Below are 25598 nucleotides of genomic sequence, written 5' to 3'. Positions count from 1 at the left end.
AGGCCAGAACTTCCAAACAGAAGCCCACTCTCTAGCCCCCTACAAATTATTCATGCACACACAAACCAAGACCGTCTGGAACACAATGTGCCTAAGAAGGGAACTCAGAAATTTTTGTACCTTGGCTGGGCCTACTATTCACACACAAAAACCTTCGTAGACAGAAGTTAATGATAAATACTTCGTTAAAATATAGGAACATCTAGGAACATCATCTGGTATTACCTGGACATGTCAATGGATGCCAGTGTGGAATCCATTCGTGTAAAGGCCTAGGAGGTGCCAAGTATCCTCATCTGGGACATAAGACTACTCAGCACCTCACTGGATTAGACTGTGGTAACCAGAATTACCAAGAGCAACCTATTCAGTAAGTACTGTATTAGTTTCTAAAGACAGGTGGCAATGCATTGGTGAACTAAGTTTACAAATTAACTGTAATTACTAACTGTGACTGAAAATAATGTCTATGCATAAAGTAAAATCACGGTTTTGCTCAAGAGAAAAAGAAATGGTTCTGACCTCCTTCAGAAACAAAACATACCCAGCCTGTGCAACAAGTGCAGAGTTGAAGTTTGAGCTAAAGGCCGAGGCAAACCCTGGCAGGACCGGAGCCGGAGATGGGGCTGTGGCAGCTGCCGGCAATGGTGCAACTGCTGCTACTGCAGAAGATGCCTGGAGGCCAGGGAAAGAAGGGAGAGCAGGAGTGACAGAGGGTGTGTTAGAGACAGGAAAACCAGGGAAGGATGGGTTTGATGATCCCAGAGGTCCCTGGGCAACAGAAAAAAGGGAAGGGACAGCACTGGACAAGTTAAGCGAAAAGGGTGGAGCGGAGACTGTTGCTGAGGCGGCGAGTCCTGAGAGTACGGCGGCTGTGGAACTCACATGAGGGGCAGACACAGCTGAAGCAGTTGTAGACGGAGTAGCTAACAAAGACCCTGGGAGAGTGACGGGTGGCGTAAGTGCTGGATTACCAGTAAAAGCAAAGTTACTGGTTAGAGACGTGAAAGGAGGAAGTCCATTAAATACCGGGGCAATGGGAGCAGTGGAGCCATGGGGGGCGAGGGAAATGGAAGCCAGAGAACTGGAGTTGTTTAGAGGAGCACTCAAGGAGGAGAGACCTGACAGCGCTGGATTCAGGGAACTGGGTAAACTGACTGGCACTGAAGCTGCTGAGGTGTACGCACGCCCAAGCGCTGACAGTCCTATAGTGCCATGAGAAGGGCCAGCTGAGTGAGAAGGACCTTTGAAGGCTGAGAGGGTAGGACTCATGGGTTCTGTTTTGACTAGAACTTGTGGAATACTTGTGGTAGCTGGGGCTGATGAGAGCTGCTGGTCAGGATTAGTAGGGCTCGTGCCATGCAAGAGGGAGGCTGATGAGCCACAGTTGACTGGCATAATCGATGGTGAAGTGGTCAAAGGTGACTGTGCAGGCAATGTTGGAGGAGTGGAACTAGAATTGGTCACAGATGGGGATGGAAGACCTGGAAAAATGGCCAACCCGGGTGTGGAGGAACGCTGTGGGGTAGGGGTGGCTGATGGAGTATAACATTTGTTGACAGAGGAAGTGGGAGGGTCAGAGCTTTGATTAGCTAGAGCAGATAAAGAAGCAAGCTCACTTGTCATAGCAGAAGGTAAAGCAGATGAATTGATTAATGAAGTGTCATTTGATGTCAGAAATCCTTTTAAGACAGACAAAATTGGGTTAGGCAGGCTAAGTGAACCAGGAATGGTGGTGGCAGGAGAATTAGCAACTGTAGAGGGAACAGGACTAGAAATCCCTTGGACATTGGGTGGCAAGGACAAAGGGAGACCAGCAAAAACTGATGACAATGGAGTGGGATTGTTAGCTGAAGCAACTGAAGAGGTTGCAGAAAAAGGGAGGCCAGCAAATGGTGCAGTAGCAGATGCAAACGCTTCATTAGGTGCAGGCGTGGCACATGGTGTGGAAGAACCTTGTGGAGCTGGTGTAGCAGTGGGTATAGAAGCCAGCCCAGAGAAAACTGCAGGGATGGGTGTAGAGGTAGCACTGTGAACAGATGTGACAGGAACACCAGGCAATGAAAGGGATTTGATGACAGTCGGGGTTGGGGTGGATGGCTGAGATGTATGGATGGAAGAGGAGACCTGTCCTGGGAAAACAGGAAGGACAGGGGTAGACATGTTCATCCCAGAGATGAGTGGAGTTGCAGGTGCTAATGGATGGCTTATTGCCTTGACAGGTGATGGGGTAGGGACTGGAGTAGCAGCAGGTGTTGAAGGATTAGAACCATGAGGAGTAAAGAGCTGATTCGCTTGTGCAGAAAAAGCTGCAAAGAAACAAAACTGGTAAGAATACTTGAAACTGTCAGAAATGTTTGAAATCAACACAAAACACATTTTATACAGCATTTCAAAATATGATACACAGGCAATAGCTAACATACAACGTCTATATACAAAAAAATCCACACTGGAAACAAAACGGTATGTACGAACACATCACACAAGCTGTACATGACGTATGCTACCACTTCTCTTTAGAACACTTTGTGACATTTACCACCTCTTCATCATCTCATGCAAGACAGTTGAGATATTCACATATACTCCATAAGAATAGTTAAGCGATACAGGTAAACACCCTCCCTCTGATCCCTAATATCCAGCGGTACCCAAACCAGATCTAACGTTCCACTGGCATCAGATCACCTGGGCTCCTCTGCATTCACTCTCACTGAAGGTCAGAATTTCCTTCAGAACCCGTTAATTCAATGTATCATGATTTCAGAGAAGTTTAGTCAACATCTGAAGAAAGCTGATTTCAGGTGCTGGTATTTTTCTTTCTTTCAAACCAGGTCATTCTCTTCACTGTGTTTCCTTCATACTTTGATTCTAAGAAGGTACACTTTTAAATTCATGTATCACACTACAGTATTAAACTAACATTGGCACTTGACCTTCTCAACAAGTATTTCTGGAAGTCTGAAGTCAGGCGTCTATAATTGAGGCAAGCACCTGACACTAGGAGTATGGACTTATATCAACCCTACAAAGCAAGTAAAAGAGACATCAGTCAAGCTGAAGGAAAACAGGGAGGCACACGGCTAACAGGGCTGTGGAGGTTTGGCAGAAAAAATGCCTTTATGAACACTGGTACATCAAGAGCCTGATATCTCTACATCTAGATCCTTGTGGAATATGAACGTGTTGATTAACCTCAAATAACCCTCATATTTTATTTTACTTTTAAAATGGTCTAGCTTGCCAATGGTCTGCAAGCAGATCATTGATCCAACCAGCCAAACTCAACACCCGTAAATCTAAAATAAGCTTGATTTCTCTCTCATCTAAATTCTGTGCATACACAAAACAAAAAGTGGAATATTTAAAATCCTGGACCTAAATTGATACAACAAACTCTTATTTTATTATGTACCTTGAAACTATAAAATGAGTAAGCTTGCAAACAAACCACTTCCTTGTTTATAGTCTTTTCCAAAAACCTAGACCTAGATCGCTCTGCTCTGGATTCTGTCTTTTCCTTCATTTCCAAGTTGAATACTCTCCTAATGATCACTGTTTTTAATCCCGTCAGCAAAGATAATCACCAAAGAAACACAGCAGCAACAGAGCTGTTACTGAATTTCTTCTCCTAAGAGGCTCTTTTACTCCTTACAATGTATTGATTTACCTGTATAAACTACCTTGTAAATTCACGCACACTTAAAGGGTACATATGAATAAAGTGATTCTTTGAAATAGCCACCTTTCTGTAGAACCATCCCTAGGCTTAGAGGAGAAAAGACAAAATGTAACTTTTTTTTTCCTCCGGAAATATTTACAGGAGCTAAACTTATCTAGGTCATGTTATCTATTTTGAGTATTTGCTAATACGTCTGACTCAACATGTAGCAGATTCTTAGTTTATATTCGTCAAAGTTAACAAAGTTATCAAACGCTTTGTATAAGTAGCTCAACTTCCAATTTATTATTATCATTTGTATTATATCACCTCAATCCCCAAACTTCAGTACACTATGTACCACACAAATACAGACCAAAAAACGCACAATTCTCTTCTGAAAAAAGAACTGGAATTTAAAGTGTAAGACAAAATTGCAGGAGACGTACTTGGATTTAACAGTTAAGACATTCTACATATGGATTTCAACAAACAAAGAACAAAGAATCTCTCTTCTGTATTCCTAGTCATCCATTGCAACTAATATATGAAATTAAAAAGTGCATAGATTTTCAAATAGATGCCTGAGGTTTTTAACAACTGTAAAAAATACTGAAGTGTTTCAGTGCACTACATTGCAAAGCATATCTTGATTTAACTTTTTGCATTTCTTACATACATATATAGATACTTAAGAATATAAAACTTAATGAGCTAACACAAAAGGCCAGATTTTAACTTTTTAATACTTTCAAGTGTAAAATGCCTGAAACGAATTTTTATCAGTTTTCAAGAGATTCTCTTGCAACAGCAATTAAATACGTAGATCCTTATGGAAATCCTACTAAACAAGTACGTTATTTACATTTTCAGAATAATTAATGGAGTTACAAACAACACAATAAACCCCCTGCAGATTTGCCATTTACCTTGATTTTGGGAAGGTTTTGCCTGGCTGGAAAGGTCCTCGTTTTCTAAACAGAGAACAACAGCTAATTACTTAAAAGCAAATGGAACTCTAGCAATAAATGATCCAGTCAGAACAAGGAAGGAGGAGAAAATATCATCAACATTTTTAAAGCTATGCATGCTTTACCTGCTATCACTTGATTAGCAGTGTATGGTGGAGGAGCTGGTAAGCCTGGAGCTATGACATTAGCCATTGGAACTAAGCCAGCATTGTTGTAAGCACCTAAAAGAAGAAATGCAATACACACCTTAGTTGCCAGAAGAACATGTGTATGAATGACCTATTAAGTGTCTTTCCTTGGAAAGAACATTTTCAAGATTATAAGACATTACTTCACCAAAAAGCCAGAGCTGTTAATCATCCAGGCTGCTGCCAATGTCTGCCTGAGTGACATGCACTGTGATCCAAATTTTACTAAGGGCAGTTCTCTCATCATTTTTTACAACAGAACCAAGCAGAAACTGAAATTAAAATTTTGCACCTTGAAAGAGCCTGAAAAAGACAGGTTTCAATTGCTTTCACTTCCATGTTGCCTGAAAAACTTAAAGGGGAGACAAGAATCAGAGTGTCTGCAGCATCATTTGTTCTTTTTCTATTCCTAACTTAAAGGCAGTTGCAACTCTTCATTTAATATGAAAGCCTTTACAAAAAAAAAAAAAAAAAAGAGCCAAACATACCAATGATCATGCTCAGCCCTCAATCACTAGTGAGAAAATTCAGAGAATGATGTCACATCTCTGTGCATATCAAATTCTTAATCTACCACTCTTCAATATTTCTTTAAATGTGAAGAAATCAAAGTGAGATAGCAGATGATTTTTATATAAAATGCTTATTGTATTAAACATGTCAAAAATAACTTTTTTCCCCTCCTTATTCTTTGGAGCAACTTGAACTACTGTTTGATAGCTATGGTATACAGTTCTGATGAAGAGTATAAGAATTTAACTCACAGTAATATAAATACAAGTCACAATGGTCCTGAATGAGTATCTTAAGAGTATACAAACTTATGCTCCATAGGAAAAAGCAGCACTTGAAAAATACTCAAAGTGCAGTAATGTAACATAAAAAAAATCCTTTCTGATTTCATAGTTTCATAGAGGTTCTTCCTAATGTTATGATTTCTTGCAGGACAACTCATGATCAAAAATCAAAGAACTAACAATCACTGTGTCACAGAGGAAGCAGATATTATACCAAAACATGTAAGAGGCAGAAAACAAAACTTCATCCCAACTTTTTTGCCCATTGCTTGAATCAGATTCAATAGTTTCAGGTCATTAACTGCAATCTCATTAAACACAATTTTATATATATGTATGTATGCATGTATCATTAGCCATCAGTTCCCTTGTCACAAGGGTTTTCTAAAACCATGTTGCAGTTTAATAAGGCCTTGAGACCATAAAAAAACTATTCCATATCCTAAAATGTACTAGTATTTATGTCCAGTCACAGGCCAAATTTTGTGCCCTAACTTATTTCGCATAGGATTTATTTAATATAAATTTGAACTGGTCTGCAAGTTTCCTGTACATTTTTTGGAGAGCAAGCCATTTCTAGGGTCATTTCTAAGCCATCAGACTTTAGCTGCTAGCATTGCCCATTTTTCTGGACTGATATAAAGAGATTTGTAGACGTTGAGTTGGTTAGATGACTCACCTTTCAATATCCTTGCCAAATGATCTATCACACTTTCTCATCAAATGCCTTAAAAACTCCCTGAAATTCCTAAAACCAGTGAAAAGCAAGCTTGCAAACCAGAGCACTCTTCACTTTGCAGTACAGAATTGCAAGATCAGAAAAAGTTTTCAGCTGCTGCACAAAAAGACTGCAGCCTGCCTATATAAGTACTCCAACCTTCTATTCCAAAGAAATGTCAGTTTAATAGTACTGCAAGCAAAGTGTTCGTCACTCATTTGTGTCACTTGCTAGGAAGAGCATTTAGGCAGATCAAGTCCAGTTACAGGTGAGACAAGTGCTACCAAGTGCCTTGAATCAAACAACTGGTGCAGCAGAACAAAGAGAGGAACGTAGAAAGAAAGGCTCAATCTTGCCTAAGGCACAAGGATAGGAACAGGCAGACCAAACGTGCAGCAAGCGCAATCGTTATATCCCTTCTGAGACTGAAATCTACATGCCTAAAGTTTTCTTTTAGGAAACTGTGTTCCATTGTGATAGACAGGCAGCACAGTGCTTTTACTGAAGCTAACTGAGAAACAATTTACTGCCACCCAGCAAGTTGCTACATCTTTCCACCTAATTCAGTGCTGTGCCTGACCATATCCTAAGCTTGGCACAATAGCAACAAGTTAACAGACTTGTCAAGCCAAAACTCAAACCTTGGTCAAACATTAAAACAAAGACACAGCCCTAGTCTTGTCCAACCCACATGCCTCCCATAAATGAATTACCCTGGCATCAGAACAGGATTGGTATTCTTTCTTATGATGTCAATGTTCAAAAAAGAATTAAATTTTATCTTTTTATCAACTCTGCATTCATGAAAAAGAGGTAGAAGCCAGTATTCAGAGCATGCTTAATGAGCACAAACCCATTTCAGAAATAGTCAGAGAAACCGACACTTAATTACTTAAAAGGCAAATGCATGAAACAATAGTATCAACCTAAAACACATAGAAGTCTTACTTGGTGCAATAGTTGCATGTGGCCGACATGGTGGGATGGGGTATGGAACAGGTTTGTGAGGATTGTAGGTTGACGGAGCCTACATAAATAAAAAACAAACAGAAGAAGCAATAATGAAAGCATTACCTAATGTTTCACAGAAAGCTAACATTTAGATACTACTACAGGCAGCTGTTCTTCATAGTAAAAATATTTATGATATCAAATTCCTTTGCAATATCCACAATGACTGCAAATATTTCATTATTTCTAAAGAGAAGGAAACAAACATCACTAGTACAACTTTAGATTTTAATGTAAACCTGAGCACAGGTGGGAAAGGGAACTCCTTCCTGTAGTCTTCACACTCTGCAGTCTTGGACCGATTTCCCATTTTAAAGATAAAGCAGATTTAAAACTAATGAATGCTGCCTTTAAAATAATACAGATCAGTGGGAAATATCTCATAATAAAAGTGGAAATAAAACATTAGAACAATACTTCCAAATAGTATTAGCTTCTTGAAAGTCTGTCCTACATGCTTAAAAACATTGAAATATAGATCAGATGTGCTGTTCAGAAAAAAGAACCTTCTCCTATAGCACTGCCATAATTCACACTTCCAAGATGCATTTTTATGTTCATGTAGCAAAACCCCAGAGACTGTAATATAAAATTGCAGATATTTGTGCCTAAAGCTTCTACTAGCTCATGACAGACTACTAAAACTGCTTTTAGTTTTCTCTTCTGCTACTGTAGTTTAAATTCTGCTTTTGAATGCATGCATGCTGTATCCACTAGAGAATCCTATTCCCTGAAGATATAATACAGAGTTTGATTCTTTTAAAGTTAAATAAAAAAAAAATCTAGGTCATATTATCTTTATTATAAAAGCTCAGTTTTGTTTAAATTGCCGCTCTTCTTGAAACATAACAGTATTTCATATAAAAGCCTTATTAAATCTGCAGTTGGATTTTTTTTTCTTAAAAGTTTCATTTATTCATTCATTTTTAACACATACTGGTTTGGATGGTCCAAGTATGCGGGCTGCTATTCCCTTTCCTTCATTAGTACACTCTTCTGTGTCCTTTTTGACAGGGGTTCCCTGAAACAAAAGAAAATTAACTATTAGGTATTAATTTAGAAATAAATAGTGCTATAGAATTTCTGGCATATTTGCCTTATTTCTAAACTACATTTGAGTTTTTGAATATTCTGAAAGTGACACTTACTATCTGTTAAAAAATAAACTGTGTTTTAGGCTTGTTAAATGTGAAGTATGTAACACTGGGCTTTTCTTCTAAATAGGTGCATGGCAAAACAGTCCAAGTTTCTGACATAATTAGAATTCTGAGATTTGACCTGTGGTCATGATAACTTACATTTCCATTCCTTGAAATGTTCACAGGAAATACTTAACTTGGCTGTTCAAGAACTACACTAAGATTATCAGGAGTAATGTAGTGACCATATTAGGCCATCTTACTTACCTACCAGGAAGGCTCCTTGTATCTCTTCTGATTCTGCCAAATATTGCTATAGTTTATTTACCATGTTTTTCCTTATAAGAACAGTATCTTATTTATGCAGTAATCTTTATACAAAGCAGCACGGGAAGAATGCATAAGTAAAAATAATGCAAATACACTGTGAAAGTGTTATGGGGTACTATAATAAAAAACATTGCTTTCAATTCCACTCCTCCTTACATGTATACAAATCCTAGTTTGGTTATACTGTAATGAATCGTAAATCAAGAATGCTGTGAAAAGCAAAGGCATAAGATTGTGCTTACTGGAAAAATTCCATTTATACGGCTTGGTTTGCCCTTGGGATAAGGATTGCCAGGAATCATGCCACACGATGATATCATAGCATGAGGAGCCTTACAACCTGTTTTTGAAGCCTGCAAAATAATCAAGAAAGGCCATTATTTGCTATCAAGTTCAATGCTTTAAAGAAATACATTAATATTTCATGACATTTAGACTGCATAAATCGATCTACAGGGAACAACTCAAAGCTTTGTCTCTATCTGTCAGATCTTGCCAAGTAGTCCTTGTGAGGTTCTGCCAAAGTCTGCTTTGCTTTGAATAACTCTACTCAGCCCACCTCTGCTTGTACTGAACTTAGGGTAAAGCACTTGGTGTTCTCTTAAACAAATCCAGACTATTTCCTTAAGTATTGCTTGTTTCTGTACCTATTTTCCACATTATTCTAACGTCTGACAAAAACTTCCGTTTTTTTTCCCATGTATTACATAGCTCTTTTCTTTTTGCAGCTGGTTCTTTCAGCCTGCTTTCCACCAGTTGTTCCCAGCAGTACTCATGGGAAGTCTTCACCCCGCAATGACCGTAAGGATGCAAACAATACCGTATTTGACAGAATCAAGGAAACTAGAGTATCTTGACAACCTGCTCAAGAATTCTTCTGCACCTTTTCTTCTCTGACATATTAATTCTGAACAGATCTTCAATAAGGCGGTAATTCTGAGCATCAACAATGTTGCTACAAATAAAAACAATGACAAACGATTACTATCGTTTCATATGCTTATCAGAAATAATGCACTACTGAAAAGCCAGTATCTAACAATACATTAAAAAGCATAATTAGTTCAGGTCATAATGTTACTATTATTATTAAAACAAAAGGCTTAAGTATGGACTTCATACCTATAAGTGAAACATGGTATCAAAATTGCTGATGAATGTGGAACAATGGGCAATGATGGCTGGACTTTATGGTAAAAATAACTATGCTGACAAAATGGATTTTGCGTTACAGCATTTTGTTAGAAAATTTTAATTACTACTAGCAAACAATTCCCAGCACAGCAGAAAACCACCAACTAATGAGTTTGTCGCTGTTTCTTACTAGACTGGTAGGGAAACAAATTTTCATCTTATTTATTCCATAATGGAAAAGATGAAACCCCTGGCAATTCTATCCACATTCTGCAGAGCTAGTAAAACTCCTCAGGTACCTCCAAAAACTACCCTTCCTTTCTCCTTGCTCCTCTCCCAAAAATAACACTAGACACACCAAAGAGAACAACAAAATTTGCAAGTACAGGATGCCTAATGCCTGATTCCACCTGCCTTTTTCAAAACCCTGACCACAGCACATTTACTGCTGTCAAACATCACACCCCCCACCAAGCTACTGGAAATACAATACAGCTGCTTAAAGGACAAATTATCAAAGGAGGAAAATATTAGAATAAATGGAATCAGCAGAATGTTGAACAAAGCCAAGAAAAATACCTCAAAGATGGTATTAAAATGTGAATGATCACACCAGCTGAAGTGTAACAACAAAAGAGCCTATGAGCTCCAATTCCATTTCAAGAAGCAAAACAGGTTAGTTTATTATGCCACTGAACTTCCTTTAAGCTAGCCTGTTTTGCTTTGGTTTGAAGAGACTAGGAGCATTCATACAGATTCTCACAGCTCAACTCCAACAGTAAGGTCATGCCTATATTCTCAATCTTATTTGTTGTATGGATATCTACATCACAAATCTGTATCCCCCCAAATGTTCAAGCCAGCACAGCATTCATATACAAGGCAGACATACCAAATGCAAAAAAAAACACCACCACCACCAAAAAACAAACAGAAGAGTTCCAATATAAACATGTGTAAAAGGTAGATCCTTTGAAGCTGCTATGCATAGTTTAAAAAAAACAACACACTTTCCGTACAAGCATACATTTAGAACATCTATACATCTTTTACAGACATTGGATCAATAAACCAAATATGTCAATTTAAGAGAAGTATTTACTTAACTCATTTTTACGTATGTAATACTTAAAGGACTTCAAATGCAAAAGGGTAAATACTCAGAACACTCTGGTCTCAAGCCTTTTACATTTCAGTGAGCAGAAATAGGCTTAAGGCCCTCTTTAATCTCAAAAATATTTAAAGACCACTGTAAAAATACTGGCAAAGCAACACTTTTCCAGCAAGCAGAAGAGGCATACACAAGACTCAGATGGAATTCTGCACAATGTCTGCTTCTATTTCTTCTTTTAAAGCCCCATCAATAATGGATATGTGCTTTCCCTTAACTGGCCACAGTTCTTCATTCTAGAAGTATATTACGTTTTACATACTCAAACGTTAGTAAAATACAATATATACATCATAAGGAGATACAGCATGAGAGGTACTTACGAAGCTAAGATTTCAAGGGCGATAAGTTTGTCTTTACTGAATGTGAAGCAGTTGAGAATATTAACCATTTTTGATGCAGGAACTGCCACTATTTTCTGACAAGCAAGCGAGAAAAAAAAAAAAGTGGATATAAAACAAGGCACTACAATTACTTTAATTAGAAATGACACTCAGTAACAGCTTTGTATCATGTATTTCAGCAAACAATTAAATATTTATTTAATTTCTGTGAAGGAGATTCTATGTGCTAAATCCTGGAAAAGGAACCCTATAAAGCACTTGCCAAAAGCAGAGATATTAGGAAGGTTAACAATAGTTAGAGGGCTACATCTATTCTCGTGATACACAGGAAAGTCAAAAATACTTTAGTGAGAAAAAAATACCCTGGTTAAAAGTATTAGATTTCATAGAAAAAAAAAATATGAGGAAACACTGAAGATCAAAGGGTAGACCCATCAGTTGCAAAAGCACACATCACAAATTTAAAATGAGATTAAAAGAGCAAACATACTCCACAGAATGATTCCACTACAACTTACATGTTGTAAAGCCTTTATTGCCTTGAGCTGTGGTTCAGCCCAGGAAAAGTATCTCAGTAACTCAACGACCTGCAAAAGAAAAGCCATCAGTTAATCTTTTATGTATATTCAAAAATGATGCTAATAGCATCAATATGATCTCTCCATTCTTTGAATACAGTGGTATACAGCTAAAAACACAAACCTATCTGTGATATTTGACTACCTCAGTGCCTATCAATATCTAATGTTCTTTTTATGTCCAAGTAGGCTCCTAAATAATCATCCTATGCCATGAGATTATATGAAAGTATTTAAAATAGATACGTATTCCTCTTTATGTATTTCTATATATGCACAATTGCCACAGTATGAGAATTAAAAAAAAAAGTCTTTAGTAAAAAGCTTATTAACATGCACTATCTCAAACAGCATATTTGCTAAGCATGCATAGGAAGCAAATAAACGAAAAAAAATCCAGATAGGACCAAAATAACAGTTGGGTACTTATTGTAATACACCAGTTTAGCAGATACATGCAAAATAATCCCAAATTCCATGATTAATTTCCCCAATTTTCCTCACACAAGAGGAGCTAAAATGCAATGGTTTTGATAACATAAAATAACTTAGTATTACTTTTAGCAGATTAATGTTGATATAATAATTAGAAATTATATCTCGCTAGTTAATAAATAAGAAAGTGAGTATAATCAGCCTCAGTATGACCAGAGATGCAGTCTTTCCATACTACTGAACACACAATACCAACAGCTCCCATTAAATCCATGATAGTGTTGACTTTTACCTGTTCACTAGAGAAGTATCCATGAACATATTCAATAGCTTTTAATTTGTACTCAGTCAATACAGCCTAGAAGATATAGGGAAAAAAAAAAAAAGACAAGACACATTAGTAGCCCCTCAAAATGAAAATTATATAGCACAATCATCTGTTAGATTAAACTACTAATCTAAAAAACATACCTGACCTTACAAAATGACCTTTGCATCAATTAACTGCAGTATTTCTAAGTGACACTATATTCCTCAGTGAATTAAGGGAACAATGAAAAGCAGAGGGAGGTCATTTAATTTTTCTGTTTTTAAAAACATACTATTTGGGGAACTGAAAGAACATCATATTCATTCTTCCTTTCGCCCCTAAGGTTTACATCAATGTTACGCTAAATAAGATAATACAGTTCATTATTCACTTAATCCCCTTGTATGTTCCCATAACATAATTAGCAGAGTATCTTACTGCAGTGAATTTATGTGGAGACTGGGTAACAAGACCGGATGGACAGAATTAAGTACTTCAGAAAAGTGATGTTGTCTTATCATTACCTTCCCACAATTCAAACTTGAATATGCAACCGCTAAAACGAAGGAAGCAAGGTAGTTTAATGCAGTACTGGCCTCCACTTTTGACTTGGTGGTAAGACAGTTTTGTTGACAATCACACAGGCCAGCAGCCAGGGTTGCCTCCCTCTCTTCGTGCTCAGCTCACTGGTACACGTGCAGCGCAGGAAGAAGACAGGACACCTTTCTTCTCCAGTTTCCAAGCCCCCCATCTATCGCTAGCTCTCATGCTAAATATCCTGGTCATCTCCAGCTTCATCCACACCCATTTCTCTTTTCCCCAACTGCATAGCATAGCCCTAAAACCTCTCCCCTACTCTTTCTGTTTTTTGTCCTTTGTTCCTCCACACAGACAGAAATGAAGGTCTCCATCACTGCAATCTGTCTGTAGGAGCACAGCTGCGCAGAAAGACACTTGCACACTGATTGAGGCAAACCCCTCTAGCTCATTAAGAGACCAAGACTACCAGAAACACTGAAGCCACAGGGGATTCAAAGCCACTTCTCCATGATGATTTTTAATTCTCTCCCGTCCTTCTCTTCCCATGTACGGGGGAAAAAAAAAAAGAAAACTAGCATGTCACGTAACAATTTCTCTACCAAAACAAATGTCAGTCCTTAAATCAACAACAGAATGATTTCATAGTAACAACAACACCAGAAAGCACTGTTTTGAAAAGGCTATTTTATTTTGTTAATAATCCTAAATATGTACGGGGAAAGATGGCACTAAGCTGCACATTAAGACATTTGAATAATTCTTTCCTGCTAATTGTGAGGCTGAAAATGAAATGTACCAACACAAATTACTTGTGAGCCAGATAATAAGGTTCTACTCCAGAGCTAGACTAAGTTTAAACAGAGAGCTACCAACAAAGATACAAACAGATATTACATTGATACAGCACAGCTAGTCTTAACAGCACAGTGCTGATCCTTAGATGAACCGTAAATTCAGTTTACAGGAATACAGGCAGAGAGCATACAGGAAATATAATTGCCTGCAATCACATGTCATAACCCCTTTTGTCTGAAGTATTTAGTAATCACAGAGCGTATTCTGAAGAGCTGCAATGCAGACATGATGTTTGAAACATTACTCCTTCCCACCACCAATTCTCAGAAAAAGTACTTCACGTGCCAAGTTGCTCCTTGATTTTTTCCCCAAATTTTCCATAAAATATCTTAGACTAGGATGGAAGTCCACACCCTGAAATCTCTTAATCTGTCATTTTTAGATGGTTACACAGCATAGGTATACGTACCCCTAAACCAATCTGTTTTATAAAGGGGTGTTTAAGGCCCTACACAAAAAGCAAGTGAGTGCTGTGGTGCTAAGGAAGCCCATCACTGGGGCTCTGTGCAGGAGTGGTTTGTACCTCGGTGCACCCCAGAAGGACACTACTCCCACTGCAGTCACCATGGCCCTGAGCAGTGGCTGGACCGAACCTGCTCTCTGTAGCACCCCAGCGTCTGCAGGTAAATACCCCCTCCTAGACAGCTCATGATAACAAACTCCTGGGACAAGCACTTCCTTTCCTCACCACGACAGCTTTACCAGCACATTAGTGACATACATCACCCCTGCTTAATGTTTCAGCTACAGCAAAACGCCTCACCCCAGGTTTGCACTTCCCACACAAGGCATGAACCATCCTTTTATTCGTCTCTCAGTTCCTGAAGGATCCAGACTTTTTTTCTACCTCCTTTTCCACTTCCAGCAGTTGGGGAACTGCCCCCAAACACTGACCTCTAGTTTCTCTGTTAAAAGCAGGCCTCTGTGCACAAAAAAGTGAGAGCATCTGCCAGACATCTCTGGGTTTGCATCTCTGCATCCCACATCAACCAAGTATTTTGCTCAGGGCATTTTCAACAGGAAATGCACAAGCAGTCCAGAAAGGGGACCAAAATACAGGACTCCACATTCTGGAGGAAGGCGTGCACATGCTCCTGAGCAGGGGCAGATGGCAGAATGCAGCTTAGTCATCAACCCTCTCACGTGTTATGTGTTTTTATCTCCTAAATGGCTATACAAAAGGTGTTATATGAAATACATCTCACATTATAAGCCCACTTCTCCCTGTGGACAAAGCAAATGCCCTCCCCTCACTTAAGAACTATTCGGTTAGTTTGGCTTTTCATCCTCCTCTACCTTGACAGCGAAAAATTCATGATAACTTATTCCAATGTTTATTTCAGATGAGCATTTTTTTTAAGTACACCTTGTCCATGCTTTCAGCACTAAACTAACATCATCTCAGTTTTCTAAGAGAATAAAAATATCTCAGAGCAAGCACATCACGACAGCTTTATGCTATTATATTTGATATACACTGACTAGGATACACCAATAACACAGGATTACAGTTTTTTCAAACTGAAGTTCAATTTAGTCTTTATTGAAGCCTCAACTGATTATTAAAGAACACAAATTAACGTGGTGTGTTCAACATATTCTAGATGAAATGGTTAATCTGGCATGCAAAACGAAAAATTACCTTTCTAATTTCATCCAGCACGGTCTCAAACGATTTCTTATCCATCTTTATTAGTTCATTCAATGCAGATATACGAAAAGGGTGGGGAAAAAAAAAATCCAGGCCAAAGATTTTAACAAGACTATATATAAAAATATATAATTAGTTAAGATATATAGATTAGTTAAAATTTATAGATTAGTTAAAAAACACAGAGCAGGAAAGGCGGCCCGGGCTCTTCCCAGCCCGAGGCTAGCGCTGACGGCTCTGCACGGCGGCTCGCAGCGGGACAGACGGACAGGGACAGACGTGCGGCTGCGGGGCGGCCCCGCTCGCCATGCTGGCTGCTCCGCTGCCTGGACCCAGCACCGAAGTGAGGCGAGGCGAGGCGAGGCGAGGCGGTGCGGTGCGAAGCGAGGAACCCCCAGCTGCCGCCCCGCTGCCCCGGTCCTGCCGCTCTGCTAGGCGCGCCGCTATGACGCCAAAGCGCCAGCACCGAGCCCCGCTTTTGGGCGCCGCTCGTCCTCCGCGGTGCCTGAGGAGAAGCTACACCCCCAAGGCGGCCTCGCAACTCTCGCGGTTCCCCAGAACTGCCGCACACAGCGCGAAGCCTTCCTCCCGTGCGCCTCCTACTCCTCTCCTCATCCCCGCCGGGCCGGCGCCATTTTGGGCAGCCCGCCGCCATTTTGTGGGCGGGCACTGCCAGGGGACCGAGCGGGTGTCACGAGGCTGCCATGGCAACGCCGCCTGCCCGGCCCGGCCAGGCCTCGCCTCCATGAGGGGGAAGCGGGCGGTGGGGCCGTGGCTGGTGATGGCGGGCGCCCTGCTGGTGCTGCTCGGCCTCCTCGGGGGCTCGCAGGTGGGCGGGGGGCGCCGGCAGTGCCCCGGGGGGTGTAGGTGTGTGTGGGGAGGGTGTTGGTGTGTGTGGGGAGGGGGGCTCCATGGTAGTTTGGTGCGTTCTCAGTTCCGATCCACGTACCCCTACCTCTAGCGGACAGAGCGGACAGGAACATTAAAAAGATTTTTAGTTCTCGGCCATCCCCGCTTTGTAAGTGCTTAGCTCCAGCCGGATCCCTCAGCGCTGAGGTCCCCGCCCGGTGCTTGCAGGAAAGCAGCTGTGCTCGCCTTCCTTTCCTCAGCTCCGCTAATACAACCGAAAAGCTGCAGCTTCTTTCCTTCCATTACATTTTAAAATCCATACATTGGCTTAAGTTGTGCCGTTCCTACTTACGCTTCCTCATTTCTACGATGTAGTTTTCCTTCTTGATGTGTGCTGTCCTATTTTTCTGATTTCATTGCTTTTTTTAAGTAGTTATTGATTCTGTTGCATTTGAAACCTTCTCTACTGTTTTCCTTTTTGGAGTGGGACAATTGACAGATAGCAATAGCAACTTCAATACAAGAAGTTTCACGGTGTGTTTTTGCCTTTAAGTTTTAGAGCTTCCCCAATCCAACCTTTGTTACTTAATTTCCAGTTTGTTAAATTTTTCCCACATACAGTCCAAAAAGATAACTACAAACCTTTTTCTGTTTACATTTCTAACCTGAATAAATCAATTTATGATGCTTTATGTACAGTTAGTTTCTATTGCTGTTTCTCCTGATCCTCATATTTGTTAAAACTGGTTATAAACAAACATCTCACCATTGTGGAATCTAATTACTAATGGATATGTATTTTTGTATTGTCAGGTGTTGAAAGCATTTGATTACTTTTATCCTTCGAGGGGACAGCAACAGATGTACAAGTTGGACATAAGCTGGCCTAAAATTCCGGAGTATTTCACTGGCCAAACGTTTTGTGTTGCTGTTGATTCTCTTCATGGTTTGGTCTACGTGGGACAAGTGAGTGAGAGTACTACATTTCTCTTCTTGTTAATCCAATGTATTTGTACCCTTAAAATGTCTGCTTTAGATTAAAAAATAAATATTTATTTTATATATATATTACATAAAATTCATTTTTGTCTTATCAGTTTATATACTTATTATATACGCACATAATTTTACATAGATAAATACATATACATATGTATTTACATGTATTTGTAAATATAAATGTGTGTAAACTATAATTATATATATGGTATATATATTATATTTATTTATATGTAAAATATTTTATATTATATAAATAATATATAAATATAATATATAAATACGATAAAAATTGTATGTATATATATAAAATATTTTTATATTATATAAATATGGGGAAAATATACTTTCTACTAATTTCAATATAATAACTAAATATTTAAAGTATAGAAAGTAATTATTGTATCAAAATTAGTGAAAATATAAGTATAGATCTTTCTGCCTTACCTATTTTAAAAGAAGTTCTGGGATCATACTTTTTTGTCCTTATTTAAAAAAAGAATTTAATTTCTGTGATATTAACGCATGACGTAATTTAACTGAGTTATAGTAGCCTCTTTTCTAACTATAAGTTCCAGTGTGTTTCTGGTGCATCTTGACTAGTCCCCTTCCTCTCATTCAGCCTGTGTCCCATGGAATCAAAGCCACGCAGTTAAAATAATTGGGGTTCAGTTACTTGCATTGCCCACTTCCATGCATTGTATCTTTAGATCATGGATAAGGTGATCTTTCTGTAGAAACTGGTGGGGTTTAATTACACAGCACAGCATGAGTACTTTAGTACCATGTAACTAACCAGTACAGTTAGGTTTTTTGTACCTGTATTGTGCTTGATGTATTTTTCATCAAGAGTATATAAATACGATTCAAATTGAAGATCAAGGTAGATACAGGAGCTTGGCTGCTCTGAAAATTGGACTCTACGTGATTCAAGTTGAAGGCCAGAATGAGTGGAGGGTTTTGCATGTTAAATTTGGGCCCTTCTCTCTCTCTTTCCTGTTTCATCTGGAAAAAATGAACTACCAGTTTCAAGAGACTTCCATGATTCACGAAGCATCAAAAAAAAATAAGACTTACAAGGAGGAATTTTCAAAAGTTTGATTACTTGGTTAATAAGTTTTCTTAATAGATCTTTTTTGCTTTTTCAGAGGGGAGATAATGTACCAAAGGTACTTGTATTCTCAGAGGAAGGCTATTTTCTTTACTCCTGGAATGATACAGTTGAAATGCCTCATGGTATCTTTGTATTAAACACCGCAACTGATAGTTCAGTATGGATCACAGATGTTGGAACAGGTATGCAAGGTGGAGATGTGAGAAGTATTAGGCAGGGAAGAAAATGCAAATTGTGCAGATATTACTTTAAATAGCTTATTTATTTAAATAAGGCTCTCAAATAATTCTGAAACAGATTTGTGCTTTTCTTGCCAGGAACAAACTGCTCAGGTGCTGCATAAAATAGTCTAAAGGTTCATGAGTAGTTCTATGTGTTTGTTTGTAGCGTCTAAATTTAGCAAAGACATTTTTTATTTTACTTTTTTACCCAGGAGAAGGATAAGGAAAACAATACCTTGTGACTGTGAGACTTGTCTTCTCCCCTAGGTTTGGTGACTGTAATACAACAGCTAAATACTGCCGTAGTCTATGGATTTGCTAACCCACAGTCATGGTCTCACGGTATAATTTTGTTTTGATCCATTGATCTCACTTGCTAGTGTCCGGAGATTTTCCTTTTAATCTCTGTAATCAATTGTAATACTTACCGTTTTGTTTTCTTAAGACATTTTTGCACTTTTTAAATCTTGCTTCAGGAAAATACGGGCACACCGTGAAACAGTACAGCCCTTCTGGTAAACTTCTGCAAATCTTGGGCACACCAGGGAATGCTGGTTCAAGTTTGAACCCGATACAATTTGATCAACCAGCAGAGATTTTTGTAGAGGAAAGCGGAGATATGTATGTTGTGGATGGAGATGGAGGAATGAATAACAGACTGCTCAAACTGTCCACAGGTATGGAAAAATAAATTTCTGCAGCAGGTGGGAATTGCAACTTGAATTTTAAATAACTTGAGAATACTAGTAAGTGGGGACTAGGCTGAGCTGCTACTTTTAAAATTAGCTTGAAGACTTTGTTGGATCAGATCCTGTTTTACTGTTTGTCACTTAGTAGAAATCTCCTAATTGTTTACGACAAGAAGGTGAGAGAGTGAATTTGTTCAGTCTTGAGGATAAAAGGCTAAGGTAGTTTCTTATCACCGTCTTCAAGTTACTGATGGGAAGGTATAGAGAAGACAGAGTCATGGATTTCTGGGATGTGCGCAATGAAGAACGAGGAATTAACAAAAGTTGCCATGAGGGAGGAATTTCAGTTTGATCTTGGGGAGGGATTCGCTATGAAGGGTGATCAGGCAGTGAGTAGTTTTCCCAGAGAGGCTGGGCAGTCTCCACCCTTGTAGGTGCTCAAAACTTGGTATGAGCAACCTGATTTAACTTCAGGTTTTGATTTGCTATCAACACTAGCCCTACTTTGACAGGCAGGTTGGGCCAGATGGTGTCTAGATATCCTTATATTCTGTGATTCTGATTAGCTTGTTCATATTCCCCAGCAGAGATGATCAGTGTTGGTTAGGACAGTGAGTCTGTTCATGGATGCAGCTGGGAAAAAGGGAAGGTGTGGCAGTTAGCTAACATTTAGTTTGCGAAAAGATGAATTCTTAAAACTCAAAACTGACTCAAAACGGCCATAATGAAAAACATCAATTTTCTAAACAAATGGATATCATACTCATTCAGCTGTTTCTATATTTTTTTATTTATTTTTCAATATACAAAGCTTTGAACTATGGCTGCATTTCTCTAACCATGATCCTGTAACCACTAATAACAAGCCAGTCGTCACTGTAGTAGTTCCAGTATTTCCAGTATCAGAAGTACTATGATTAAAATTCCAGGTTTAGAAACACCATCTTTTAGAAGTGACTGAAAATAACTTTGCAAGGGAATGACTTGAAGCTAAAGTTATTTTATTTGTTTTCTTCTTACTTTATTTTTTTGCTTTTATTTTACATGGTGTTTACTGCTTAGATTATAAAGAGATCTGGCTGAGTGGAGAAAATGGGACCGGCATTGGCCAGTTCAAGATTCCTCACAGCGTGACAGTGGATGCTTATGGACGGGTAAAGATTTAAAGGACTTTTTTATATTTTATTTTATTTTTTTACCTGTAAACAAGTCCGTTGGCAGATGAATTTGAAAAACACAAATTGTATTTATTTTTCCTTGACCTGTTGGGAACTGGGTCATTTATGTGGCTTACAGTTTTCAGTGTGAAAGCAGTTGTGAGCTGGAGTTTCATACTGAAGATTCTGCTGAAGGAGCTGTCTCCAGGGTTGACAGAAGGGTCCTGCCAGTTGCTGTCTGTTGTTGCATGGACATTGGCAATGTTCTTATACAGTTTCTCACAGGTTGCCATGGTGAGAGTACAGCAGATTTTTGTTCTGTAACGAATATCTACCCAAGCACTTAAGTTTCTTCAATTTCATATTTGGAAATTCCAGATAAGCTTTAAGAGGATGGTAAGGCACTGGCTAGGTTGTGGGCATCTGTCCCCATCTACATGTAGCTCAAGGCATTCAAGGTTCTACTTCTTCTAGATGTTAATGTAATCTGGCTTCTCCTCTGCTGTTCTTAATATTTTGCTCCTTAATACTCTTCAGGGAAAATAAGATCACTTGGCTAAAACATCTTAAATAGCTGTTTTCAGCTAATTATGCTAATGCTGTCTGAACCAGAATAAGAAATGTTTATAGAAATCACTTCTCTGCCAAAACTGGCAGGGTGGGAGGGAGAAAAGATAGGGCAACTTGGTGTGGAAAGGGAACCGTGAGTATATGCATTCAAAGACAGCAATTGTGATGGGCCTAGAAATTATTGCCAAGGTGGTGCTGATCATCAGCCCAGGTTAGAATTCATTGTCAATTCCTAAGAAATCTGAGAGAGTGCTGTAGTGGTGTTTCACTTAAAAATAGCGATGAAGGATCTCAGGTCAACTTCTTTATTGCTCCCTTTTGGGTGATATCCCAGAAAAGTGATGAAACTTACTTATCTGACTGACAGGTTGTCAACAGCTAAAATTTCAGTGATTGTAGTAAATGAGATGTTTTCCTTGGAACTATCTAGTAGTATTGCTAGCTTACAGTGTTTGTTAACACAGGGTGGAACTGAGACAAACTTCACAAAACTACTTAAACAAAGCATGCTGAAAATGCCTAGTGTTGAAGTTGCTCAATATTTGTAGTAGCTTTAAACATATCCGTGTCTACAGATGCAGTCATCAGAGGTTTGGGTCATGAAACTACTGTTAAGAAACAAATTGTTAGTGGGTGACAGACCAGTATCTCTAGAATCAAAAAGGTGTGCATATGTTCTCACTGGGGGATATGGATTTATTCCCATTGAGTATATTTGTATCACAGCCACAGAAATGAAGAGAGAGCATTGATTTCTCTGCTAAAACAGTATAAAAATAATTTGTGCATCTTAATTGTGCAGGCAGTTTGTTTTAAATCTGGAAGTCATATCTACTTGCTCAGCTTTGAATGTGAAGGTGTTTTCCTCCTCGGTGTACTTTTTTGCTTCAGGATACTGTGCTTATGTAAGAAACTGATGTGTTTAATTTGTTCTATTTGTGAATAGCCATGATTTTCGTTCTTTGTAGGTGTGGGTTGCAGACAGAGACAACAGAAGAATCCAGGTATTTGATAAAGTGACAGGGGAATGGCTGGGGGCTTGGAGTAGCTGTTTCTCAGAAGATGGACCCTATTCTGTCAGGTATTGCTGAACAGTTCTTTTAGAAACATGCAATTACATAAATAAAAGATACACTCTTATTGGTGAGCTATAATGTTGATATCTAATGCCTGATGACAAGGAGTTAACCAGATTTATTAACGGGGAGCTGGGTCCTGATTGCATGCAAAGATCTACACAGTTAGTTGTATGCTGACGTGACAGAGGAATCCCGTTTTTATAACAGGCCATGTGGATTCAAGTGCTGAATTGGGAATTTTGTTTTAAAGTTGTGTTTTGTTTGCCTTACTGTTGCAGCTTTCACAGGAAGAAAGATTGTCTTGAATGAATTTTCTGTAACACAATCTGTCTCAAAGAGTAGCAACATACAGAGCAAGGTTTACAAGTTAATTCTCAATGTTTCACGGCATTTAGTCTGTTGTAGCCTTCAAAAACTTGAATATTAAGGAAGGAGTGTTTGTTTTCTTTAAGTGCATCATGGTGTTTCCATGGGATGTCACATGGAGTGCATCATTCAAAAATACATTTCTCTCTTTCACAGATTTACTGCCGATTACAAGTATCTGATTGTAGCTCAGATGAATATCAACCGTTTGGCAATCTTGGCAGCACCACCGGTTGGCATTATTGGGGACTGTGCTATAGTCAACGCAATCCAGCTGGCAGATGAAACCAAGCCACACCTTGTAGATATAGACATGAAGAGCGGAGCAATCTATATTGCAGAGATTGGAGCCCAGCAAGTACAAAAATATGTACCCATAAGCTGATGGTTTCCCACAATGACCATGGCACAAGCTCTATGACATGTGAGACATATGACCGCATTTCCCTGAGTTTCTTGTGGTTTGTATTTCTTTAGACAAGCACAGAACATTGTGCTCCCAAAAGTCTAGGGCTAAGAATCTGTCCTAGCTGCCGTTCTGGAGAAGTACTTGGTCTTGATCTGTTAATCATTTTAGTAATGCAATAATGGCTTTTGCTTTTGTTGCTGGGAATCTGAAAATGACTTTGTGTCTTAATTTTATTTTATACGATTTTGTAAACACAGCTGCTGTTCTTCAATGTGTAGGGCTTCATCTTGAGGCTCTTCTACTTAGCCTGTGTGCATTGTTAAATGAAGGTCAGGTCTTGTCGGAAGGAAGTGTATAAATGATTGATTTCCTGGTAGTCAAACACCTCATTTTAATGTTTCTTCAGTTGTTTTTTGGAACACTGTGCTGACACTGCCCAACACGGAATAGAGGGATGTATTACGGTGTTGAATAAGACGCTGCTGGTTACCGTGTCAGTGCTGATGCTGGCATTTCCCCTCAGTGGCTAATGACACTGCAGTGAAATCAAAGCTTTCAGTTTCAGGTAAAGCAGTCAAGTCTGTAATAGGCTACAGTTAACTTGATCTCAGACATGTCAAACTAAATTAAAAGTATGTGCACAGCAGCCAAGTACTGATTCTTAACCATGTCAGTTCTTAACCTGATCTGATTTATACCAGGATGAGTTTCTGTTCATCAGGATTTCATAGCGGAACATATCAAAGTTTAACTCATGTAAGTTCCTCATGGAAGACAAATCTGAATTTCCTAGGAAACTCTTAATTGGCATTAGGGGCCTAGGAGACACATGATTTTCTCCCAGTGTTCCATTTCCAGTCTTGAGTGGTTTCATTTTCTTTACAGGTTGCTATAAAATCTTAAGTTTACTTTATAGTATAGAGGGAGTACATGAGTACATGTAACAATAGTTACATGAAAGGGATGGAGAAGATGGCATGGCAGACTAGACCAAGGGCAGAAATGACACTTAGAGTGAGTAACTGAGTACTTCTCTAAAGCAGTGCACCCATATTCCATGTTCATCTACTAGCTTTTCAAAACATTTGGGAGGATTTGTTCTGTTTCCACACAGTAGAGTAAGTGTGGAATGATTTTAATGCTAATTATCAGCTAAGGGACACTTTTTTTTTTCTACTTCCTTAGAAAGGAATGTAGGAAATGGAATTTTTCTGGTGGGGTGTATCCACATCAGTGAATGTCACCAAAAGCAAATGCATCTTTGTCTGGCAGGTTTCAATCTAAGACCCCAAAATTTCTGGGTCAGCAGATGGGAAAACTGTCCAGAAAAGCCAGATTCATACATTCAGTGGAAAGTAATTCAGCTGTGGAGGCTGGTGCCCTGATTTCAGTGCTATTTGAGATTAATGCACCAAATATAAATGCTTCGTTGTTGGCTATGTCCACAATAATAAAGGCAGATCTAACCTGACTGCCCTTGTGCCAGCCTCAAAACCAGGACCTCAAGGTTATACAATAGCAAATATGACCCATGATTCACATGGTGTCGAATGGAAGCTAATAAGCAATATTTGTTAGCTGAAAAGGCAGCAGCAGTACTTCCTCTAGACCTAGGCAGATAGGTCCACATAGCTTTGCAGTGTGTTGTGTGGATTTTTTAACTAGGTCACCACTAGCTCAGGGATCTCTGTGCTTTGTGCAATTTAGCTATTTCTCACCTACAGAAGGTGGATTTCTTTTTTAAAATGTTACCAAAATATCTTTAACTATATATATGAACATATCTTGGTGGTTTAAGGGTTTCAGGCACATTGATTATTCCTCGTCACATCTCATCCTTATTTATTTTGTCTTTGTCACATCCATTTGAAACAGAACTAGAAACTCTCTGGGAACATGTTTCTGTTTTCTCTGAAGGAGTGGTGCACTTGTGGATGTTGACAAATAAGTTATACAAGTTTCTGTTTGCTGCATGGATGTCTTACCAAGTCTATGTTTATGTGGGCTTTTGCAGCCCCTAGAAATGGGGAATATTCATACAGTTTTGTCTGAATTTACTCAAGTAGGCCACAGTGCCAAAAAATGCCTTACATTTGGGAATTGGGTATCTATGCTATGAAGGGAAGTATATAGTATGAGATGCTCAGACTCCTTTTCACCTTTGTGTCTATGGCCAAACTGAGAAAATGATTGATTTGTGCACTAACTTTCTAATTCTGCGAGGCTTTTCATATGTATCATTCTGAAACTGATCTCTGAAAGATTGTGTAATAGGATAACTTGGTAAAATAAATTGAGAATTTTCCATT

General features: G+C 38.9%; 2 protein-coding genes across 6 annotated transcripts in view; one reads left to right on the top strand and one right to left on the bottom strand.

Moving 5' to 3' along the window:
• Positions 1-16331, bottom strand: part of PROSER1 (proline and serine rich 1) — a 21108-nt gene extending 4777 nt beyond the window's left edge. For 3 of the 5 annotated variants that reach the window (XM_040543279.1, XM_040543283.1, XM_040543275.1), the window contains exons 1-10: positions 15828-16331; positions 12773-12838; positions 11986-12054; positions 11447-11541; positions 9680-9773; positions 9061-9171; positions 8287-8370; positions 7287-7365; positions 4761-4856; positions 4594-4638 (exon numbers count right to left, since the gene is read on the bottom strand). In XM_040543279.1, the coding sequence (XP_040399213.1) occupies positions 4594-4638; positions 4761-4856; positions 7287-7365; positions 8287-8370; positions 9061-9171; positions 9680-9773; positions 11447-11541; positions 11986-12054; positions 12773-12838; positions 15828-15872 (784 nt within the window). In that variant the 5' untranslated portion in view covers positions 15873-16331. Of the gene's footprint in view, positions 1-544; positions 2310-4593; positions 4639-4760; positions 4857-7286; positions 7366-8286; positions 8371-9060; positions 9172-9679; positions 9774-11446; positions 11542-11985; positions 12055-12772; positions 12839-15827 lie in introns of all 5 variants that reach the window. The other 2 variants (XM_040543266.1, XM_040543261.1) reach the window with 2 other exon arrangements.
• Positions 16282-25598, top strand: NHLRC3 (NHL repeat containing 3). The gene is made up of 7 exons (XM_040543294.1): positions 16282-16665; positions 17499-17651; positions 18833-18980; positions 19496-19696; positions 20771-20862; positions 22404-22516; positions 23037-25598. Exons 1-7 carry the CDS (start codon positions 16282-16284, stop codon positions 23263-23265), a joined length of 1320 nt encoding a protein of 439 aa, XP_040399228.1. The 3' UTR covers positions 23266-25598.

The sequence above is a fragment of the Cygnus olor genome, chromosome 1, assembly GCF_009769625.2.
Source record: "Cygnus olor isolate bCygOlo1 chromosome 1, bCygOlo1.pri.v2, whole genome shotgun sequence".
NCBI lineage: Eukaryota > Metazoa > Chordata > Aves > Anseriformes > Anatidae > Cygnus > Cygnus olor.
Note: the sequence above shows the minus strand (reverse complement) of the source record. Positions and strands in the feature narration are given on the sequence as shown.